This window comes from Notolepis coatsorum (assembly GCF_963971535.1).
Source record: "Notolepis coatsorum genome assembly, chromosome: 10".
NCBI lineage: Eukaryota > Metazoa > Chordata > Actinopteri > Aulopiformes > Paralepididae > Notolepis > Notolepis coatsorum.
Window position 1 is genome coordinate 12,020,070 of NC_140174.1, and position 23,140 is coordinate 12,043,209.

Sequence of the window (23,140 nt, forward strand, 5' to 3'; positions counted from 1 at the left end):
TGTGAAACATTGGAAAAGCATATTATTGTTCCGCTGGCTTTCCTGTTGATATATTTCTCAAATGTAAAGCACTTTGAACTGCAATCCCTTGTATGAAAAGTGCTATACAAATAAAGTTATTATTATTATTATTATTATTATAAAATATCTACACATAGCAGCCATTGTTTTAATTTGCACATAGCAACCATCCCTTCCATTGCCATGTTCAAAACAATGGCCGCTGTGTTACAGGCAGCCATGTTAAAGAACTACACAAACATCCAGTGCAAGGCCTCTATTTAAACACATTTTCAAATATTCTTATGACCACCTGCTACCAGAAGGCCTCGTTGAGTCATGGTGTCCTACTCTAGTAATGCATGCATGAAAATATTTTTATATTTTCAGAGAATCTCTTAGTTACATCAAGATTGTGGCAGATTGTGTTATGTCTTTATATGTGATGTATTTACAATGATGACATGTGTATTAGATATGTTAAAGGGGAACTATTTTACTATTTCTTTCACTATTTGGGCACTTTTACACAATTCCTGTGAGTTTATGGAACACATGTGTAAGGTTTATTTAAAAAAAATATTTTTTTTTCCTTTCTAATCGAGTACTCAAAAGCAGCATTTGTCTACCTAAAAATTTTAAGCCGTTTTGAGGCTTGGCCACGCCCATACTCTGAATGCGATTTGAGTGACAGGGAGAGAGAGAGAGACCCCCACCTGTAGCTCCGCCCATACGCGTGCGAAAGTGAACTCGTAAACAAACATGGCGCACGCATATATTTTTGATCCGGAGAGTGACCCCGACTGCGACTCCGAGGAGGAGGAGGACGAGATTGAACGACGAGGGCTTCAAGTTGTTTCTGAGTGGTGGGTAATGTATACTGTCTAACAACAGTCAGTAACAGTAACGTTAGTTAGTAGTTATTTATGACGTTATAGCGAGGTATAACGTTAGTTTTCTTTGGGTAAATTAGGTAGCATGCCCAACGAAAAGAGAAGCATAATGTTATATATTGCATCCACGTCTTACAAGTACAGTAGGAATTGTGTTGAATCTGTTCACTTTACAGTATATGCACTTTCGTTTATGCACTGCAGGTGTGTCTGTGGCAACTGTGCTCGAATGCCTACCGCGGTGGAGAATCTTTGTTGCCTGGAAATACCTCAGGTATTGATTGATTGAAAACTTTAGATTGCAGAATGGGTACAGTACAGTACAGCTCAATTACATAAGGGGATGCAGACCAGAGAAAGACTTTCGTCTTGTTTACATCAGGGTCCCCCATTTTCAATTCATCATAACATAAATGACATACAGGTAGACAGTACTGTTGCATCTAGACATTCATGACATACCAGATCTACAAAATATACAGTACTGTTTATGAGTAACATAAACTGGCTAACAGTTACAGAAAACATGCATCTGGCTAATGTCACATTCTTTAGATTGACCTTGAAGGATGAGGACAGGGTTTAGGGTGAATAAATGGACTAACTGTGTTGTTTTATATAGGTCAGGAGAAGATGTGACCAAGCACCGGAACCCCCGTTGTGCATGGTAGACCACCCAGGTTTGGAACCGGTCTGCCTAAACCGATATTCGCTGCAAATGGCAAACAACATTTACAGGGCAGATTATGGGTGTCTGCCAATCCGGGGCGTAAACAAGTATGTATAATGTAATAACAGTACAGCTGTATAATGTATTTGAATACTGTGTTGTGCATGAAGGAATGTCACTGTGTTGTACAGCACAAAACACAATTTATTTTACATTATAATACCAGCGAATATTACTTGTACATCATACAATTGTGTAATTGTAAATGAACAAAGGCAGTTGTGCAAATAGTGACAATTCAAGTATATACGTTGGCTTCCATAAACACATACTAATACTGGGAGGAATAAATCCACTACTATAAGAGGAGTAAATAGCACTGACTTGCCAAACACTTTTAATTATTAAATGGGGTAGTGTTTACAGTGTTCACGAGAATAGTCCACATGAAGGACCCAGTGTTGTGGCTTCAAGACGCATTGCCCAGTTGCCTCTGAACTCTGAGACAAGCTCACAAATTCCAACAGCATCTTCCATACACCACTAGCTTAGCTAGCTATATACATTACTCTACATGCTAATGTTACAACAAGTAAAAATATCTAGTTAGCAAAATATTTACCACAAAATAGTACAAATGCTATTTACTAAGGTTAGGTCATTGAAAATCAGCCTATGACTATTTAGAAAGCTTTACATCGGTTAACTGAGAGCTTATGATAAGGTGATGGAGGTAGCCGTTGTGTAATGCACATAGGATGTACAGTTTACAGGACAGGGTGAATTGAAGTCCACATCATTTGCTCGTATAACAAAATGCAGTTGTTTCAATGTAGGGAGTAAATGAGCCGGGGCTTTCCCTAAACAATGATGTGGGGTGCAGCGCCACCATGTGTTTATATACACACACAGCTCAATAAATTAGAACAGTGTAAAAGTCTATATATTTTGCAGTAATTTGTGCAAAAGGAGCCCCACCCAAGTACTGAGTGAACATACTTTTCAGAAGGCCGACATTTCTATATTACATTTCTCTTCAAACTCTCAAGATATTGAATTTTGGGCTTTAAGCCATAATCATCCAAATTAAAACAAATAAAGGCTTGAAATATTTCACTTTGTATGTAATGAATCTATAACCGAGTTTTGCTCGAATTACTGAAATAAAATAACTTTTCCACGATATTCAAATTTATTGAATATATACCGTATATATAAAAATCTTGGGGTTAGACAGACACATCATTGGGCAATAGTGATTGGAGCCCAAAGCATGCGTCTCAATTTATTTTATAGACTTAGCTGGCACGGCCGGGTATCACCTTAATTCCACAGGGAATTCAAACAGACCTATATCAGTGGAATGCAAAATATCCCAACGCTGATAATAATAATAATAATAATAATAATAATAATAATAATACACTTTAGTTGTATAGCACCTTTCATACAAGGATTTGGACATTTACGGTGGCCAGTTTAGAATTGCAGCCTCCCGTAGGTGCTCTTTGAGAGCGGTTTTGAAGGTGGGTAGGGATTCACATTTTTTGTAATCTAGTGAAAGATTAAATCTCTATTCATTATGTACACGGACAGCTGCAGATCGCTTGATGACCAAAGGCATCTGGTTAAGTTTTCAGATGACACTGTCCTTGTATCCCTACTGCAGCGCTCCTTTTCATGGACCTTTTCATAAATAAAATACTTCTTTTTCTTCTTTAGTCGTTTCAGATATGTAGCTTATCGAAGCTTTGTCAGCTGGTGCTGGGGTTTTCTGGGCCGCCACGTGAGGGTCGTCATTCCCTCTTGTGTGGTCCTTCGCATCCATGCAGAATACCCAGACGAGGAGGGGGTATACACTGGCTTCAGACCGCCGCCCCTTGACTAAAGAAAATAAAAACATTAAAAAAAACTCTAAAACCTTTGTGTTACTACTGTATAATGAGTCTTGGTTGGTATGAGTGTGTATAATGAATATAAGTATGGGTTGGTAATAGTGTATACAGTACTCATTGTTTTATGGTTGAAATGTTCGAGATAAATAAAGAACATTACTGACTATGAGGGAGCCGGTTCATTGGACCAGTAGCCTGGTCTGGCTTCAGACCGCCCCTTCATTAAAGCGTGACTCATATCCCGCAATGGCATCCTCCATCGAAGGCCTGTCAAAATGCGCAGACAGATGTTCAGGGATGGGAATCTCAAGCACCTGCTCCATGTAACGCTCCGGTTCAAGGATGACGCTGTCAAACAAGAACTCCATGAGCTCGTTCACATAGTCTGTAAATAAAAAATGCCATGTCATGTTATAAATGTTATTTAAATGTATTTGTATTCTTATAACTTTATTGTTATCGTTGCTGTTTTAGTCTTTCAATAATATAGTTTATGCAGAAAATGACAATCAAATGGGAAATAAGATAAACTAATAAGATGAAAATAAATATGCAGTGCCTTTATAACCCTATACGCTCTATACAAGCCCACTTTATCATATATAAATATCATATTGATAAGCCTTGTGTACTTGGCTTTATACAATTAGTCAAATGTGTATAAATACCAGTACATGGCCATTTAAAAGGGAAGAGGGATATGGCCTGTTGAGAAATGTTACCCCCAATAGCCAGTGCCTCTGTTTTGTCTGTTAATTTTATATCCAGAGTAATAACCAAATGTTTTAATTTTACTCATACGGCATGGAATCGACCTCGAAATAGAAATGGAAAAATCTAAACCCAAGTGCCCAAGAATAAGTTAACATTCCAAGAAATTGCATGTTTTACTCACTGAATGTTGCCGCAGCCCTTATGGGTTTCAGAGTGTAGCCCCCCTTCTTTGCCTTGGGAAAATTTAACTTGAAGGCAGGCTCTCCGGTGGAACTTGTAGCTTGTGGGCGTTTGGCATTTTCATTGAAATGCATTGCAGATAGGTAGAGTCTGAAAGAACAAAAATATATATAAGCAATATATTTTTAATAGATCTAGTAGGTAATCTATTTTCTACATAATGAGTGATTACACATCAGGTGTTCATAATTAGTCATCTACACAATCTAAATTACCTGCAAAGCATTCCTAGAAATGGAAACACAACGTTCTTTGGTGCGAACCGTAAGATGACACTGTGATAAGACTCCAATGGAGACGTTTGGTGGTGTGGACTGAGTTTAGCGACATCCTTCAGGATTCTCTTGTTTAGAAGCACTTTTTCAAGTCTGAAGGCAGCCTTTGATTCTAAAGGTAAAAAGAAATTGCATTCAGAAAAAAACATGTTAAATATATACTCATCATGAAAGATGGACAGACATACATAGGTCTTTTGACAATATCAACTTCTGACACATAACCATAGTGTGTACATACGAGGCTTCAACCACTTGCTCTTATCTCTTGAGAGATGGTCCGCATGAAGACACTTTTTAAACAGTGGGTCTTTATGTGTATGGACATCATGCATGTGGTTGAACAGTGACGTCCACTTTGCCACTTTCTCAGGGCCTGTCTGCGATGAAGATGCAGTCCAGTAGAGGTGGTTTGTTATGGCTTGCCTCCACTTCTTCACCACCAGACAGTCCTTGTCCTTGGCCACTTGGTCCACCTTCTTAGACAACCCTTGTAATAGGATTTTGCAGAACATAAGTCATCATCCAGTCTATTACATAATTGATTTACTTACCAAGCTATACATTGTTTACACAGCTTAATTTTAGACCTTTGATATCATGCATATTTAAACAGAACAGGATAACAACAGCATACGAGATTGAATGTGTCATACCCTTTGCTAGATGCCAGACATCATAGAAGTGATTGATGCCCTGATCTCTCAGGAACTTCTGAATCTGGGGGTGACGGTCTGTGACAATGCAATCCAATGTCACACCACTGTCCTTCAGAAGAGCTAGGCTTCGCTGCAATCCTTCTTTTTCCATATGGTAACTGCCACCAACCTCATTGCTCTGTTGAACAGAACAGAGGCAGAACAGTATTTTTTTTTTTTCTAGATTTTTTTTTGTATTTTTTTTTTATTATTTTTTTAAACAGACATATAAACAAACATGACAACACACGATAAGATATACAAGCATTAAGGCGGCTAGGTGGTGTAGTGGGCAAGGCACTCGCCACCAGTGTGGAGACGCTAGGATTCGCGTGTTCGAATCCAGCTCTCCACATTGTTTTCAGTTTAGCTGGTCGTCCGCAGTAATACACATTGGCCGTATTACGGGGAGGGAAAACTGAAGGGTGGGGATCGAACGTTGTGAACAAGCGACTCCTACAAGTTGGTTGGTGCGCCTGCGCAGTAGAATCAGGAAGTGTCGGGGGCAGCGTGAGCCTCCCACGCGTTACTCCTCGCCACTGAGAGATCGAGCTGCGCAGGTGAAAAGATGCGACTGCTGTTACCTCAAGTACCGGAGGGGACTCGTGCTATGTATGACTTAGTCCACATTGCAGCCGGCTTGTGGGAGGCAAGAAACAGCGTTCGTGACAGGGGAGGGTTGGATTGGATGATACGAAATTGGGATGGGAGAAAATATAGAAAAATGGGAGAAAAAGTGGATAAAAAAAAAAAGAAGATATACAAGCATTAATTCACAGTGCATATCCAATGAAATTACCATTTAGTCATGTCTTATACAGGATATACCCCTAATACCCGTTATGTGATTATGCCATTTATATAATAATAATAATAATAATTTAGGATCGCATTGCTTAATTGGTAATTTGGTGTATACTATGCCCTTCAGCCTATGTGGAGCTACTATATTTTCTTCTAAATTTCTCCTTGGATACTAATGCTTGGAGATCAAACCATGTTGTTAGTGGTCGCCTTAAAGTAGTGGTAGAAATCTGGAAATGCCATACCTCCGTCTGCTTTGTTTCTCTGTGCGGTGGATCTTTTTATACGTGGTGGTTTGTTATTCCAAATAAATTTGTATGTGGAGGAGTGTAATTCTTTCCAGTAACCGTTTGGAGGGGGTAACGGTAGAACAGTATTTATGTTTGGACACTAGGGGGCACACCAGCTCTATTATAAGAGGCTCTGTATTCAGAGCTAGTACATGCACCTGCGAGGATTCACTCTCAAACCTGGAACTGCTTATCTGCAACAAACAATTGACAACTGCTCTGTTCAACTTCATCATCATTCATCTTTTCCTTTGGACAATAAAACCCTGCAAACTACATCGGCTGCATCTTGGACATTCAAGTAATTCAATGAGACAAGCGGCCACTACAAGTAGTATACCGGTATTCACCTGCACTAGCTGGATGTCTATGACAGTGTTGGAGTCTAGTTCCATGACGGAGTAGCTGCCGTACTTTGCGCAGTGGCCTGTGGACATACAGGAGTAGAATAACAATTTCATCAATGTAGTGCAATACTCTGAATTAAATCATAAAGTAGAAATCTGACATTGGGAAATGCTTCTAACCTGGGGAGTCTGCACGCATGTCGCCGCCAACGATGACCTTATTCTTCTGGCTCAAAGTTGCAAGAGTCACCTGAATGAATGAATGAAAACTTTATTAACAGATTGCAGAATGGGTACAATACAGTACGGCTCAATACACACAATATCGCCATACTACTACTGTTACAAAGGGTCAGATTAAACCGAATATATATATTTATTGCTTGAGATCCCTTGTATAATATTTGTATATCGTTTGATATCCCTTGTATATTCTTTATATACACGGAATATCCCTTTACCTGGGTACAAACCAGACCATAATACTCGCTCTCCTATTGGACAGCGACCCCTAGGCGCCAACGACCATACACCCAATGGCAAGTTCAAAGGCAACGCCAAGGCATGTCTCAACATGTCCAAGTCTGCGCAGTAATACGAGACAGAACTGAGGTTGGCACTAGATAATTCACCTTACGTATAAATACGGCGCAGGTGGAAACAGCAGCAATTCGTTCATTACTAGTAAAGCCTTCACCACGAGACAACGTGTAGTGAAGGGGGCAACTTTGCCTCTGAATAGAGCCTTGAGAACCGCGTGCGAATAGATTGCTAAAGTGTCAGAGTTTAACGCAGTACCGTTGAGTTCGACTTATTCTAATGTGAAGTAATAGTCTATCATTTATAGTGTATCGTGCGGCTACCGTTCTTCAGTGACCAGCATTACCACCGGTTCGTTGTGTATATAGCTAGTGCACTTATCCAGGCTGGGCGGCCTAAACTCGTGCCCCCACCCGAGGAGTCCTAGACGAGAACCGTTGGATATGTACACCGGAGAACCTACACCGGCGACTGCAGAACCTTTTCTGGTTGGATTATATTGCTTCACAGGCTGCCGACATGTCATTTGCATAAATTAGGAAGAGTAGCGGTCCTAGTATGCTTCCTTGTGGAAACCACACAGCTCACTGTGAGGGGGGGGGGGGGGGGTAGAGTACCGTTTACCTCCTGTTGTGTCTTCCATTTGTTAATAATGGCAGGTTCCAAGTACATCCTGGCGTGTCTCCGAAACGCGCTGTACTTCATCGTCTTGACGCGGAATGCATTGAGAACCTAATATTTTTTAAGACAAGAAAATAATAAATTAATAACGCTAAACACAAACAAAATGGAAACATAATGGATACATGACTTATGCAATCAATACCTTCTCCATTTGGTTGAAAGATGCCCCTGTGAAGTAGACAGCAGCAGAAAGTTGTAGGTTCCCTGCAGGTGTGGTTCCAATCAATGGCTGACTCGCCCACTTTCTGCTAAACTGGCAATGGGGGCACCGTTGATTGACAGCCAAGAAGGTTCCTCGCGTTGTCTTCTGGACATCACATGCAGCACTGCACACCGGACACTTTTGGAATAACTGGAGGAGACAGTCTTCGTATACGATGTATTTAGGTACATCGTATATGGGTGGTGAGGCTTGCCTGCTCAAGGGATATGAGCGTAAGAATAAAGAAAAAAGAAACACAATGACGTAAATAAATGACGTCATCTACATCAGAACTGGCACATTACTATTAGAACAGCATTACTATTTACTGGCTAAGAACTTACGCTAGAATCGAGGACTCGGTCGTCGCTGAGTCAGGGGTGTAGGTGGAGTCATGAGGCTCTTGGTCCTCAAAGGGGGAGCTGAAGAACACATCATCGTCATCCAAATCCAGCCGTGGTCGTTTACCGGATCGAACCGTCTTCACTGGTGTTGAGGTGGAGGGAGCAGGTTCATTGAACCAGCAGCCTGGGGTTCCAACTCCAACCTCTACAGACGCCACTTTTGCCTGAACAGCTATTTAGAAAACATACAGTAGTTTAGTCAAAGAAGGCAGACTTTAGTTCAATGTGTACAGATTATGGCCTGTGGATGATATTACAGTAGATAGATTGATATCTAAAGGCTATTATAGCTACCAAAACTACATGTGTGCATTACATGTGCAATAGCTACAGAATTGATATTCTAAGCAACACATCACAGCACTAACTGGAATACATAATTTGCTAATTGATCAGAAATGTTACAAACCTTGACTTTTGACATGCGTCTGTAAAGTTCTTATAGAGAGCTGAGTGCCAATAGATATTCTATTTGGGGGGTCGGTCTGGCAACAGATGTCCCGGGAGCGTGTTGCGTCCCGCGTAGCTGGGCGCTGCAAAGGCCTGCTTACATTTACATTGCCCTAAGGATAAAAACAATTACATATATAATACAATACAATGCATAATCTGTCTGTAACATATTTTGATTCACTACTTGGAATAAAACCATTGAAGGTAGGGTAAGAATAGTGCAGGTAAAGTTTAGATATTGAATATAGTCAGGCCCGACTGGATTATCTGATCATTTATTTCACAATTAGGATGGAATACCTTACACTCCCCACACACCTACACACACAGCGTGTACTAACGTTAGATTTCCTTGGCGCAATAAACAGCTGAGATAAACCTAGCTATTCCCCCCCAAACACACACAAGGAACACAATCATTCATTCGCAATACACACAACTAGGTCTACATATATATAATGAAGCACAGAGCTAAAATAACGTTAGCTAAGCTAGCAACAATTATTTAGTTAGCTGACTAATTACATTTGTACTTACGGATTCGTTTGGGTCCCGAATACACGGTACAGCACCCTTCTTTAGTGTAATCCTGGAACTCATCCCAGCATCATAAAGTCCTTTGTTATCAATGTCATCCTCGCAAAAATGTGCGGTACAGACGCGACTACGATGAGTTGGAAAACCATTCGGCGGGTCGCCGAAAATAAACTTTGTCCATTGATGACGGGTCACGCTATCGTCAGGGAATAAATGCAAGGTCACATTCGTTGCACGGCAGCTAGGAACAGCACAACGTAGCCCCGATCTGTTCATAACGATAATCCAATGCCAAGTAACTCACTTCAATTCAATTTGCTTGCGGTTGCGTCCTTGCAATAAATACTGTTCAACTGTGTTTACCTGCGCTGGCTCGTGGCTGCCTGGCAGATAGAGGGGGGCGGGTGTTATTATGCAAATTCACCATATGACGTCCCATATAGGCAAATTTTCAGATGACTCACTTGAGGGAGGGACATTATTGTGAGGGGAGAATTGGAAGAATGCGCCAAATCGAGAATTAGAGACATAGATTCTATTACTATAAGTCCACATAGCTATAAAATAACCCGAAACACTGGAAAAGGTCATTTATAAGATAGTTCCCCTTTTAATAGTGCTGAGTGGAATATATTGTATTGGAGCACATAATCCTCTCGAAGTAACTCTGAAGTAACATGTTTATGCATTCATTGAGCAGTCCTTGAATATACTAATGTACTAATCTTGTAGTTCTACTTAGATGGAAAGACACGCAGGACACAACTGCCATATAAAAGTTTGTATTATGCGATTGAATGGAATAAACTTCTTGATTTAAAACAATACAGCACTTTGGCAGAACATTTTCAATCTTTAGGAATCAAATCAGTGGCGGACTGCATGGGACCATACTCCCTACCGGGAATTTGACTCAGGCAGGCCAGGCCCATAACAACCCCCCCCCCCCCCCCCCCATAACACCCCCCTGCGTTGCATCACGTGGTGGCACTGTAGAGGCTGTATACACTAGTATAAATACGACCTTCAGCACCATGGACACCATGTGACGCTGTCACAAAACACGGACCATTTACAAATAATGGATTGTCCAAACGTCGGGTTATAATATGAAAGTGTCCTTTATATAGAAGTTTACCGGTGCACGTTACATTACATTTCTCTACTTCACTGGCGCTCTCTGTGATCGATTCATTACTGCACTCACCCTCTGTGCTGCTGCCGTCAGTTCAACATAATGACGCGTCCCTTACATCTCCGCGGCTTCAATATCAGCATCCAAATCATCCGTCAGAGCTGTTCTATTTCACGGTCAGGTTCCAACAAACTCTTCTTTAACTCCCAGTACATCCAATAAAGTGCTCAAGTGATCAACATTCGGAGTTTCCAAGTCAATTTCAATGTCCATCTGATTCAAAGCGTGCGTAGTAACACCTCTGATTGCGCCCTGCTTTCGTCTCATTCTTTCAATTTCAGTCCGACGTTTGTCGACTCTTCACCCATTCTAGAGCTATCCAAAACGTTCATATCTCCCGGGTTTCGGCAGTCGATCTCATCATGATTTAAATCAATACGCTTGTTTGAGATTGGCTAAATGTATTGCAGTTCACAAAGAGTCACCATCAATATTGTCTGCTCTGGGAGTGGAGACCACTAGTCACTACCACTAACTTGTCTTTCAGAAACCTTGTTTAAATATGCTGATACTAACGCATATACATGTGAAAAAGTAGAGCCAGGTACTAATATTTAATTGTGTGCCCAGGTAAACGAGAAGCCATTCCTGTTTTCAATGATCAATATTAAGCCCAATGCCAGTGATGTATATCCAGGAGAGGTCATATTCCAGGTGGAGTGAACTATTTGTCTATGGAGAAATTCCCCTTCTTTGCTGGGCTATAACTTTTTAAATTCTATTGCTACATTGCCATTATTAGGGCCCATTCAAAGTCCTATATGTATTGTTCATTGTGTAGCAACGTTAAACTTTTTCATTCACATATTCATAGTAAAGTATGGTCTAATGTATAAGTATGTTTTCATCTCTTTCTGCAGCTTTCTCCAGAACGTGATATATAGCCCCAAATGCATTATATTGATGATGAAATACAGTTTGATGGCAATCGGGGCGATATAAAAAATGTCAATTGGACGTACTTCTAGAATGATCTACGTATGATCTGATGATGACCGGATGGGCGGGGGATCGTTTATAATTCCGTGGGCAGCGTTATATCATTCATCTAGTGTGGGTGATATGTTCATCATAACAGTTTATATGGAATACGATCAAACTTGCTACGGTCGCGCAAAGCGCCTATTGGCTCAGAAAAGTTGTCAGTCACCAGCCACGTGACAGCCAGGGAGTTATGAGACGTTTGATTGATTGATTGATTGATTGATTGATTGAAAACTTTATTATGTTATGCGTTATCATCATATCATCATGATAAACTTCAAGCTGTCAGACACACACATACACACATACACACATGCGTCGTCTGTTTTGCCTCAATACTGTATATATAATTCTGTTTTGCCTCAATATACACAGTATACATATATATATTGATGCAAAACAGAATTATTCAGCAGTGTGTTGTGTGTGCGTGCGGCCAGGAGCGCGCAACAAGATATACATTATGGTATATGAATAGTATATTCCACTATAGCAGTATATGGTGTGCTGTACATTTGAATCTGATCTAATTTTGCACACGGCCATCGCATTATAATGTGCTGGACAGGTGTGTAATGTGTGTGCGGTGACGTGAGAGCGTATCTGCCATGCGAGACTAGGTGAGAGGCTCTCGTGAAATCGGCAGTGTCCGCCTTTTTAACTCCTCCCCCGGCTTCACTCGGCTACTCTCGTCTACTAGTCGAGGCAAACCGAAATCCATCTCGAACAAGCCTTATCCCTCCCATTGGTCGGCTGTAGTGAGGATAGAAGCCTTGCATCACGTGTCCCCTCCGGTACACGAGGAGGCAGCCTGTCGCATCTTTTCATCGCAACAGCTCGAACTCTCAGTGGCGAGGAGTAACGCGTGGGAGGCTCACGCTGCCCCCGACACTTCCTGTTTCCGCCGTACCGGCGTCACCCAACCGACCTGTAGGAGTCGCTGTCCACAACGTCCAATCCCCACCCACCGGCTTTCCCACCCACTAACACTGCCAATTGTGTTAGTATGACGGCCGGCCAAGCCGGTAGCAACGCCGAGAGCTGGGCTCGATACCAGCATCTCCTGCGTTAGTGGCGAGCGCCTTGCCCACTGCGCCACTCAGCCGCCTGTAGGTTTTTATTTTTTTTTATTAAATCAATCTTTATTTATATACCGCCTTTTGTGCAAGATTGAAGTGCTTAACGTAGAAAATAAATCATATAAAATAAATGCAACACAATAATTGAAATAGGAATAAAACAACAATAAATAACAATAGTGGTAATGAAGTAATGAATTAGATAAAAGCTAATAAAATAAAATGAGCATGGTGAGACGGAGACTAATGCAGCACAGTAAAAAGGGTCAAATTAAAACGGAAGGTAAAACAACCATCTGAAATGAGCAACTGGTTGGTCTGATCTAATCCCAGCAACTGGTTGGGTTGATCTAATCCCAGCAACTGGTTGGGTTGATCTAATCTCAGCATCTGGTTGGGTTGATCTAATCCCAGCAATGGTTGGTTTGATCTAATCCCAGCAATTGGTTGGTTTGATCTAATCCCAGCAATTGGTTGGTTTGATCTAATCCCAGCAGCTGGTTGGGTTGATCTAATCCCAGCAATGGTTGGTTTGATCTAATCCCAGCAACTGGAAATACAGTCACCTAAACTAAAAGGTGAAAATGTTCTCTGATATAAATTATGATACTTCCACATGCCCAATGCCCAGCATCAGGAGACTAAATGCACCCATGGCATGGGGCCTGCAAGCCCAGTATATGTTTACATGTATTAGCACCTGAGGAAGCAGATAGCAAAACGTGTTGTGCAACAATAAAAAAGCAAAAACCAGTCCTGAGGAGTGTGCGGTCCCTTCTTTCTCTTGAAGGTATTCTCCTTTTAGTTTTTATATGTTTACATGTATTTAAACATTTTAGGGAGTGGATAGGGTTATGGGAGTAGTGTTATGGATAGGGTTATGGTTATGGGAGTGCTTATGGTTAAGGTACACTGTAGGAGGTCATGCAACAGGTGATGGCTATTCACCAGCTGACAGGCAGAGGGTGCATACTTATGATTAATTTATAATACAGGGTGTCCCAGGTGGGAGGAAGTTTCCCTTCCTGTACCATTCCATTACATAGGCCCAAAGAAAAGAAAACCAACCCAGTCTATCTCAGATTGTAAAACATGGGCATCCCTGATACAAACAGGGCCCTCATTTATCAATAGTGCGTACGCACAGTATGTGCGTAACCCGTGCGTACGATCATTTCTAAGCAAAGTGTGGGACTTATCAATTTGAACGTGTGCTTGACTTTGTGCGTATATTTACGCACAGCTCCGACCGTCCGTACCTGCCGCCCGGTGGTAGAATATGAATATTGCAACGTGGAAATAAGCTTCCGTGCATTAGTTTCAACACTGGCGTGTTCTGTATGACCCGTAATTCATTATAGTTCATTGTAAAATAGCGACAGTAGTGTAATTATTGTCAAACCCTATAAATATAGCATTTGGAATAGGTCTTTCTTTCCGAATTAATGCAGCATGGTTTATATATAGGGTTATCGGAATACTATGGGGTGCACTGACTGCGCTCGCGGGGAACTGTTTTCAGAGATAGCAGATAGGAATGAATTAATGAATGAATGAGGGGCAGTCTAATTGCCGAGAGAACATAATATTAACTGCTGTACCCGAGACACCTCCTTCATTTGTACCGCAATTTGAGACCGAAATTGGAGCGTGGAACAAAACGCACAAATGCCATCCCCATTCACATTCAAGTCAGTCTTCACCCTCGGGTCTTTGGCCACCGGCATGGTCCATCGTGATATTGGAGATTAATCGAGCAATAGACTTACTGTACCACCCATGTAGCTGTCAAAGCTCCATCACAAATGCAGTTATGTGAATAGAAAGGGATTCCACTCAGTGATGCGCATTTGCCTGATACATGTCATTGCTGCATGCCGGGAGGAAGGCAATGCTGCATGTTTTCAATTAATTAAATAAAACGGATATTGTCATACAAATAATCAACCAACTACATACTGTAACTTTTCAGTGCACGTTTTTATTTACATTGTGACAACAGCCTTGTGAGCTCCCGCACACAGACATGATGGAATTCAAGTTCAAGTTTGTATTGATCACATATAGGCAGGCTACACATGGCGTAGGCTACATGGCAGTGAGATTCATTGTTCTTGTATATGCTCTCGTATTATTGTTTATATAGGCTACCTAATACCGACATCAAAATAGATTGTATGCCTCTACAAATCATATGCAGGTAGAAAATTGATGGAGAACTAAACTTTAATCCCTGGGTATTAATCGGACGAAACGAAGAAAAGGCATATTCCAGCATGCTTATTAATGACACCAATGGCAAACAGTGGTTAACGGTCTTTATTAGTGTTTGCTAATGGTCTTTAGGAAGTTAATAGATATCATATCCGACATCACCGTACGTGTACATGTCTGTCAGCCTGTCGCGTATTTCTCCCATAACACGCTTCGCTCGGCTTAGTCCACTTTTCCACATTTCATGGGGGTGTTTCATTACCGTACATGGTTAATTACGGGCGGTTCTATATGCAAATACTTAAAATCGTGCACGAGCGCGGAGCGTAGAACAAATGGTATTTATCAACACGGAGTACTTGCAGGTGTGCGTAGGACCTGTGTACGCACGTGTGATAAATCCCGATTTTTCTGTATGTACATGTCACCAGACCCCCATGGGAAGTATCCAGATCTAGGGTTAAAGTGTGCAAACGCACGGATACACTTCCCAAAGGGCTCAGCTGACCTACCACACATGAATTTCCCCAAGACCACAAACAGACACAGGAGAATGTTTAAGAAACAATAAGAAATACTTTATTACAGGAAATATATATATATAGCATACAAGTTCATAACCTAGATAAATAACTACTAACTAACCTAATCTAAAAGACCAGTGCCCGTAGGCCTAGGGTGGATAAAAGAGTAAGCGCTTCTCTGCACTGTAGGCCAACCCCAAGCTGCTACTCCCACTATCTGGCTTCTCATGGCTTCTCCTACCATTGTTATGCCGACGATACTCAACTCTTCCTCTCCTTCCCTCCCTCAGATATCCACGTCTCTGAGCGGATCTCGGCCTGTCTGTCCGACATCTCCGCCTGGATGACGTCCAACCACCTCAAACTGAACCTAAGCAAAACAGAATTGCTCCAGCTGCCGGCCAAATCCTCCCCCCTAACCGACCTTTCAATCACAGTCGAGAATGCAGCTGTGACCGCGTCCCCGACCGCCAAGAACCTTGGTGTTGTCCTCGACGACCAGTTGAACTTCTCTGCTCACATCGCAGCGACGACCAGAACCTGCCGATTCCTCCTGAGCAACGTCAGAAGGATCCGCCCCTTCCTGACAAAAGAAGCCACCCAACTCCTCGTCCAATCAACAGTCATCTCCCGCCTCGACTACTGCAATGCACTGCTCGCTGGCCTCCCGGCCACTGCCACTAAGCCTCTTCAACTCATTCAGAACGCTGCGGCCCGCCTGATCTCAAACCTACCGAAGTCGGCCCATGTCACCCCACTTCTTAGGGACCTGCACTGGCTCCCCATTGCTGCACGAATCCGCTTCAAGGCCTTCGACCTAGCATACCGTGCGGCAAAGGGAACCGCTCCCGCCTACCTCCGGTCAATGGTCTCTAACTACACACCCTCAAGACCCCTACGCTCTGCATCTTCTGGCCGCCTCAGACCTACTCCTATCCAAGCTCCGGGAGGGTCATCAAAGAGAAGTCGCCTATTCTCAGTCCTTGCCCCACAATGGTGGAATGAACTACCCACCCCAGTTAGGACAGCCGAATCACGTCCAATCTTTCACCGTCGACTAAAGACGCACTTCTTCAACCATTATCTGAATTAAAAAAAAAACTATAAAAAAAAAAAAAAAAATCTAACCCTAACTAACCGTACTGTCATGCACTTGTCCTAATAAACTAACCTACACTGTAGCACTCAACACTTTGATGAACATTGTTACTCAGCTGATAGAGTTGTGCCCTTCCTGATGGCTTGTCGTACAGAACTTGTAAGTCGCTTTGGATAAAAGCGTCAGCTAAATGACTAAATGTAAATGTAAATGTATCTGTTCTGCCCCTAAAACACTGCACACGTGGGAAATGGTGCTGATACTGCACCCAGGTCTGGAAATGGTCACGAACTAATCCAGAATCACACTGCACACTACACTACAAACATAGCCTGAGAATATCAATACCACACATCTGGTCTCAGGGAGTCACAGCACATAATCAAGTACTATTAAGAACAATACACACTGGTGGCACACAGCAAAGATAAGGGGGCATGTCTATAGTAGTGGGTATGGGGTGCTACGAGGTTTAGGTCTGGGGCCAGAATGTTCCTCCCACATCCTAGCCTACAGTAGGTTGGGGCAGTGAAAAGCGCTGGTCATAGTTGGTAGACAATACGACAAAAAGGATATAACGCGGCCCGGAGGCGCGTGGGCGGGGAGGGTCTCTCCCCCCCTCCCTCTCTCTCCCACGGCCCCGGGCTAAAAAGCGTTCCGACTGGGACCGGGGAATAGGGTACTTCTTAGTACAGAGCAGACCAGGGTAATGCGGTTGTGTCCTCCTGGCGGCAAGGAAATAGCACAGTTAATTACACACGTCGAGCTCCTACGTTCATTTGTTAGTCAATTGGCCGCCCCGTTGTACTGCTCTCCAACGAGCGGGCCCGTGTTAATAGTAGCAGCGTTTCAGCATGCGGTGCTCTCAATTCTCTTCAGTTTGTAATGTCAGTTTGTATTATCCAAAGTTCCTTATAGCACAGTTCATATATTCCATTTACTGATAGCTCGGGAAACAGTACATTCATCCGGCGCAGATATACCGATACTTGGTGTTTACTCACGGCGTGTAGCGTGGCTACAATGTCTCTCTCTTGGTTTTTCGGCTCCACTCGTTCCCCAGAGAGAAAGTGAACACAGCAGGCTTGAGCAGTAAGTGTCTTCCGTGGCAAAAGGCATGAGAGAAGGGTAGCGTGTCCTCGTATCGCCGCAGTTCCGCGTTCCTGGTGTCGTCCGTGCGACTCTGTTCTGCTTACTGCCAAACACAAATCCTCCTTTCAACAGCGCCCGTCCTTCCGGGCACCGCCCCTCCACACCAGCCAGCCAATCCATCTCTTGCTCCCTTCAGCGGCACACCCCAGCTGCGTAAGAAAGAGGGACCACATGTGTAGACTGTACGACTGCAATTAGGTTATCCCCCCCTGGTGGCCCCGCACTCGCCTGCTGTCACTGGCCTCTGCACAAATCACCATCCCCACAGGACGGCTCCCCACACTTCCACCGGGACTCCATGGACCTCACCTAAGAGGGAATAAGGGACAGCATGGCGCAGTACTGCGATAGGAGAGTCCAATGCACAACACAGTCGGAATTACACTTGCCTGTTAAAACGGCCAGGTAAGCATCTAGGTCCTCATCAGGACCATCACTGGGCGTGTCCTCCTCTTGGGGTCCCGCAGGTACATCAACACACATACATACAGACACACACATACCCCCACCCGCGACATACACACATTCTAAATTCTGTGCTTAAGAACGAAAATAGAACACTTTATAAGCATTGTTGATAAATGAGGGCCCCGATTATAAAAATAGTGCAGCTATCGAATTTTTTGTACGGTAAACTAAGAGCAAAATGGTTACCACTTCAGATACATCCAACATGTCGCCTACTAAACTATTATCCTCCTAATATGTCACATTATGATAATTTCTACTACTCAGCATTTTGGAGACAGGGTAAGGGAGAATTCTGCTGTAGGATCTGATTCCAGACCAGAAGGGGTATGTGGCTCCAGAGGGTGGGGACACCATCTATGGGCATTTCACATAGACCATCTCTGAATCTACCACCAGTAATGTTACAACCCCAGTAATTCCAGGGGAAGGGGTAACTAACATAAAAGATGATTGTGTTGTAACCTGGGAATAATTAACCAAAGGAAAAATTAGCCAAGGCCAACAACAAATAAGTTGAAAGAAAGTGATATATTGTGCAATTGATATTTACAGTGTGTACAATAAACTAAAGACACAGACTAAATACACAACAATGATATTTACAGTGTGTTCAATAAACCAAAGACAGACTAAATACACAACAATGGTATTTACAGTGTTTACAATAAACCAACGACAGACTAAATACACCAATGATATTTACAGTGTGTTCAATAAACCAAAGGCAGACTAAATACACAACAATGATATTTACAGTGTTACGAACTGGCTCAAGCTCGCAACAAGAATAGGGAGACACAGGCACAATTTAAGAAATAACAAAGAATTTATTGTCAGTAATATAAAGGAGCAGCCAATAGTATCAGTGTGTCAGCAGTGTGTGGATGAGTGTATGTGCAGCATGAATGTGTAGGTGTAAAAGCAAAGAAAAGCAACCAAAACAAATGAACCAAAAGTAACAGCCAAATGACCAAAGAACCAAATAATCAACAAACAGCAACCAGACAAACAAAGAACCAAAAACAAATGGGGAGTTCGCCAGAGATCAGAGGCAGCCTCTCTCTATTATCCTGTGCCTGGGACACACCGGCCCAGGTGTGCACCAATTAGCTGACGAGCCTTCCCCAGCTCTGCTCTGCCAGCTAGAGCAGAGGAAGACAACACAGTGTGGGGGAGGGTCGTCACACAGTGTGTACCATAAACCAATTCATTTGAATACTGTATAATCTAACATTGATAGGTGTACAGTACCTGCTTGTTCATATATAAATATTAATTTTAATACTGTATGATCTAGCACTGATAGGTGTACATTACCTGCTTGTTCATATATAAATATTCATTTTAATACTGTATGATCAGCACTGATGCAAAGATGTACTGGACCTACCTGTTAAATAAACATGTTTCTACACCTGCAACATCAAAGCTTTGAAAGAAAGATGTACAGTATGAGGTTTTATATTGAAATATGACCTGTTTGTAGGTCTGAGGTAAAGGGCCATATAAACTAAATCCAGTATCCAATACAAATCCTTTTGAATCCTGAAATAATAAATAACTTAATATTGAAAGTTGAAGCACTGCGCTGACCAGCTGTCCCCAGTGTTCACAAACATTTTTAACACCTCACTGGAGCTGTGTCGGGTCCCAGCATGTTCTAAGGCCTCGACCATCATCCCCGTCCCCAAGAAGGCCAAGGTCACAGGCCTTAACGACTACAGACCGGTCGCCGTGACGTCTGTGGTCATGAAGGTCTTTGAGCGCCTTGTCCTGGCCCACCCGAAGTCCACCACAGACCCTCTCCTGGACCCCCTGCAGTGTGCATACAGAGCCAACCGTTCCATGGACGATGCTGTGAACATGGCTCTGCATTATGTCCTGGAACACCTGGACACTACAGGGAACTACGCCAGGATTCTGTTGGTGGACTTCAGCTCGGCCTTCAACACCATCCTCCCGCACATCCTGGAGCACCAGATGTCCCTGCTGCAGGTGCCGGACTCTACCTGCAGGTGGATTACGGACTTCCTGACAAACAGGTCACAGCGGGTGAAGTTGGGAATTAACATCTCCGATCCCAAGTCCATCAGCACTGGCTCCCCACAGGGCTGCGTTCTGTCCCCACTACTATTCTCCCTGTACACCAACAGCTGCGTCTCTCTGCACCCCTCGGTCAAACTCCTGAAGTTTGCGGACGACACCACCCTGGTGGGTCTCATATCCAGGGGGGACGAGTCCACCTACAGGAGGGAGATCGAGAGGCTGCTGAGCTGGTGCAGCTGCAACAACCTGGACCTCAATGCCCAGAAAACAGTGGAGATGGTAGTGGACTTCAGGCGGAAGGCAGCCCCCCCCTCCCCGATCATTCTGGGAGGCACCCCGGTGGCCTCTGTGGAGTCCTGCCGCTTCCTCGGCATGACACTCTCCCGGGACCTGAAATGGGAGCTGAACACCATCGCTCTCAATAAAAAGGCCCGGAAGAGGATGTTCTTCTTTCATCAGCTGAGGAAGTTTAGGCTGCTGAGGACTATGATGGTCCAGTTGTACACTGCCATCATCCAGTCCATCCTCACCCTCTCCATCATCACCTGGTTCCCTGCAGCCACGGTCAGGGACAAGGCCAAGCTGCAGCGGGTGATCCGATCAGCGGAGAGGGTGATCGGCTGCCCCCTTCCCTCCCTCGAGTCCCTACATTCCTCCAGGGCCTTGAGGAGGGCGAGGAAGCTCATGGCAGACCCCGCCCACCCGGGCCACGGCCTCTTCACCATGCTCCCCCACGGCAGGCGGCTACGGCGGCCCAAGACATTAAAGTCCCGCCATAGACTCAGCTTCTTCCCCTCAGCAGCTCGCCTGGTAAACGAGTCAGGTGTCCCCCTGCTCCCCCCCTCTATGGCGAGCTGCTAGGGCTGGACCTCTGGACTTGAACTATGCTGCACTGTTTCCATGTCCCCCACCACTGCACTTTTTACAGTCTTATTGTTGTCTCACTGTTCTGTCCTGTCTTGCACTTTACTTATAATTATTTATTTACTGTTGTATTGTTCTTAATTGTGAAACGCATGCACTGTAATCGTCAAATCACGTTCCATTTGTACTGCAATATGGTGAATAAAGTAATCTGAATCTGAATCTGAAAGAGGGAATGATGGCAGCTGTAGAGCTCCTTATACTGTATACAGGTCCACCCATCAGAACATACCATTAACAACTAGGCCAATCAATTAACCTGATTACCTATAATAATCCTCAAACTAGTGATAGACAGATTAACTACTAGGTCAATCAATTAACCTGATTACCTATAATAATCTTCAAAGTAGTGATGGACCAAATCACCCACATCATTAGTTTAACCATTTATTATAATGCAGAATAAATGTCGATGGTAATAGTTATTCTTGGTGGTGTGGTTCTACTCTTAGGGGTGCTCCCTGCTGCAAGAGAGATTGAAGCATAACGTTTAATGTTGCTCCATGTGAGTAGACCTTTAGGCCGTGGTGGGACATCTTAAATCCAAATGAAAACCTATAGCGAGCTGAAGGGTCTCACTCTCTATCCGTCCTCATCATAACTATATGGCTGAACACAGCTCTTCTGTTCAATGTTGACACCCTGACCCTTCAGATGTGTTCTGCACATTTACCACTATAGGGCAGAATGTCACCATATACTAATTGTATAATTGACCACATCTGCCCAGTTGTACAGCCCTGGCATATTCCTATTTTATTTTTACCCTTTCTGCAATCTGTTAATAAAGTTTTCAATCAATCAATCAATCAATCAATCAATCAATCAATCAATCAATCAATCAATCAATCAATCAATCAATCAATCAATCAATCAATGTATAACCTGAAACGTCACTCCTTACATGATGTACTTTTCTTATCCAGCAGAGGGCAGTACCCTCACTCACCCACTCACAAACATAATGTGTCGGGCTGGAAAGGGTTAAACAAACCAGGTAACGGGCTGCTTTACAGTTTTAATGGACAGATCTGCTGTTGCATGGATTTACCAGAACAACGGTTTGTCCTGCAGCTGTGAATGACACGTTCTTAAGAAGCTCCTTCCTGCAAGAGAGAAACAACACAACACAACATTACATTAGATTAGATTAAAATGTATTGTCATCATACAGTACAACAAAAAGAGGTTTGGTATCCAACCAGAGTGCAAATGTAACAGTAAAGTGCAACAGTAATATACAATGTACGGGTGAATAAACTGTATAATATATATAAATGAGTAGGAGTAATAGTGCTAATCAGTAAGCCATACTGGCCAGCAGTGTAACTAGTAAGAGTAGGTATAAGGTACAGTCAGATAAAGATATATATATATATATATATATATATATATATATATAGTATCTACATTATGTAAAAATTATTATTATATGCAGGTTTGTACAGACAGATATGTAGATATATATGGAAATAATTTATATGGTATATACAGCACTATTGTGTATGCTATCATACAGATTTATATGGGTAGACTATAGTATGAGGCAGGTAGTTATGATTACAGTATAGGACAGTAAAGTAATAAAGAGTTGCAGACAACATGACAGGGCAAAGTGAGCCAGTGTGGAAACAGACCATTGATTGATTGAATTGATTGATTGATTGATTGAAAACTTTATTAACAGATTGCAGAATGGGTACAATACAGTACAGCTCAATACACACAATTGTTAAGGGGATGCAGACCAGAGAAAGACTTTTGTCTTGTTTCCACCAGGGTCCCCCATTTTCAATTCATCAG

General features: G+C 42.8%; 1 protein-coding gene and 1 long non-coding RNA gene across 2 annotated transcripts; one reads left to right on the forward strand and one right to left on the reverse strand.

Annotated features, from left to right (window-relative positions):
* Positions 1–742: 742 nt before the first annotated feature.
* On the forward strand, positions 743–3,442 carry LOC311236096. The gene is made up of 4 exons (XR_014620196.1): positions 743–866; positions 1,098–1,167; positions 1,516–1,670; positions 3,286–3,442. It is a non-coding gene; the product is annotated as an uncharacterized lncRNA (long non-coding RNA).
* A 222-nt stretch (positions 3,443–3,664) lies between these two features.
* On the reverse strand, positions 3,665–7,072 carry LOC311235441 (uncharacterized protein; the record flags this gene model as incomplete). The annotated part of the gene is made up of 7 exons (XM_084322904.1): positions 7,007–7,072; positions 6,830–6,906; positions 5,344–5,524; positions 4,929–5,177; positions 4,628–4,799; positions 4,354–4,502; positions 3,665–3,843 (listed from the first exon to the last, which is right to left on the reverse strand). The coding sequence occupies exons 1-7, from the start codon at positions 7,023–7,025 to the stop codon at positions 3,665–3,667; spliced, it is 1,026 nt and encodes a 341-aa protein (XP_084179030.1). The 5' UTR covers positions 7,026–7,072.
* Between the last annotated feature and the right edge of the window lie 16,068 nt (positions 7,073–23,140).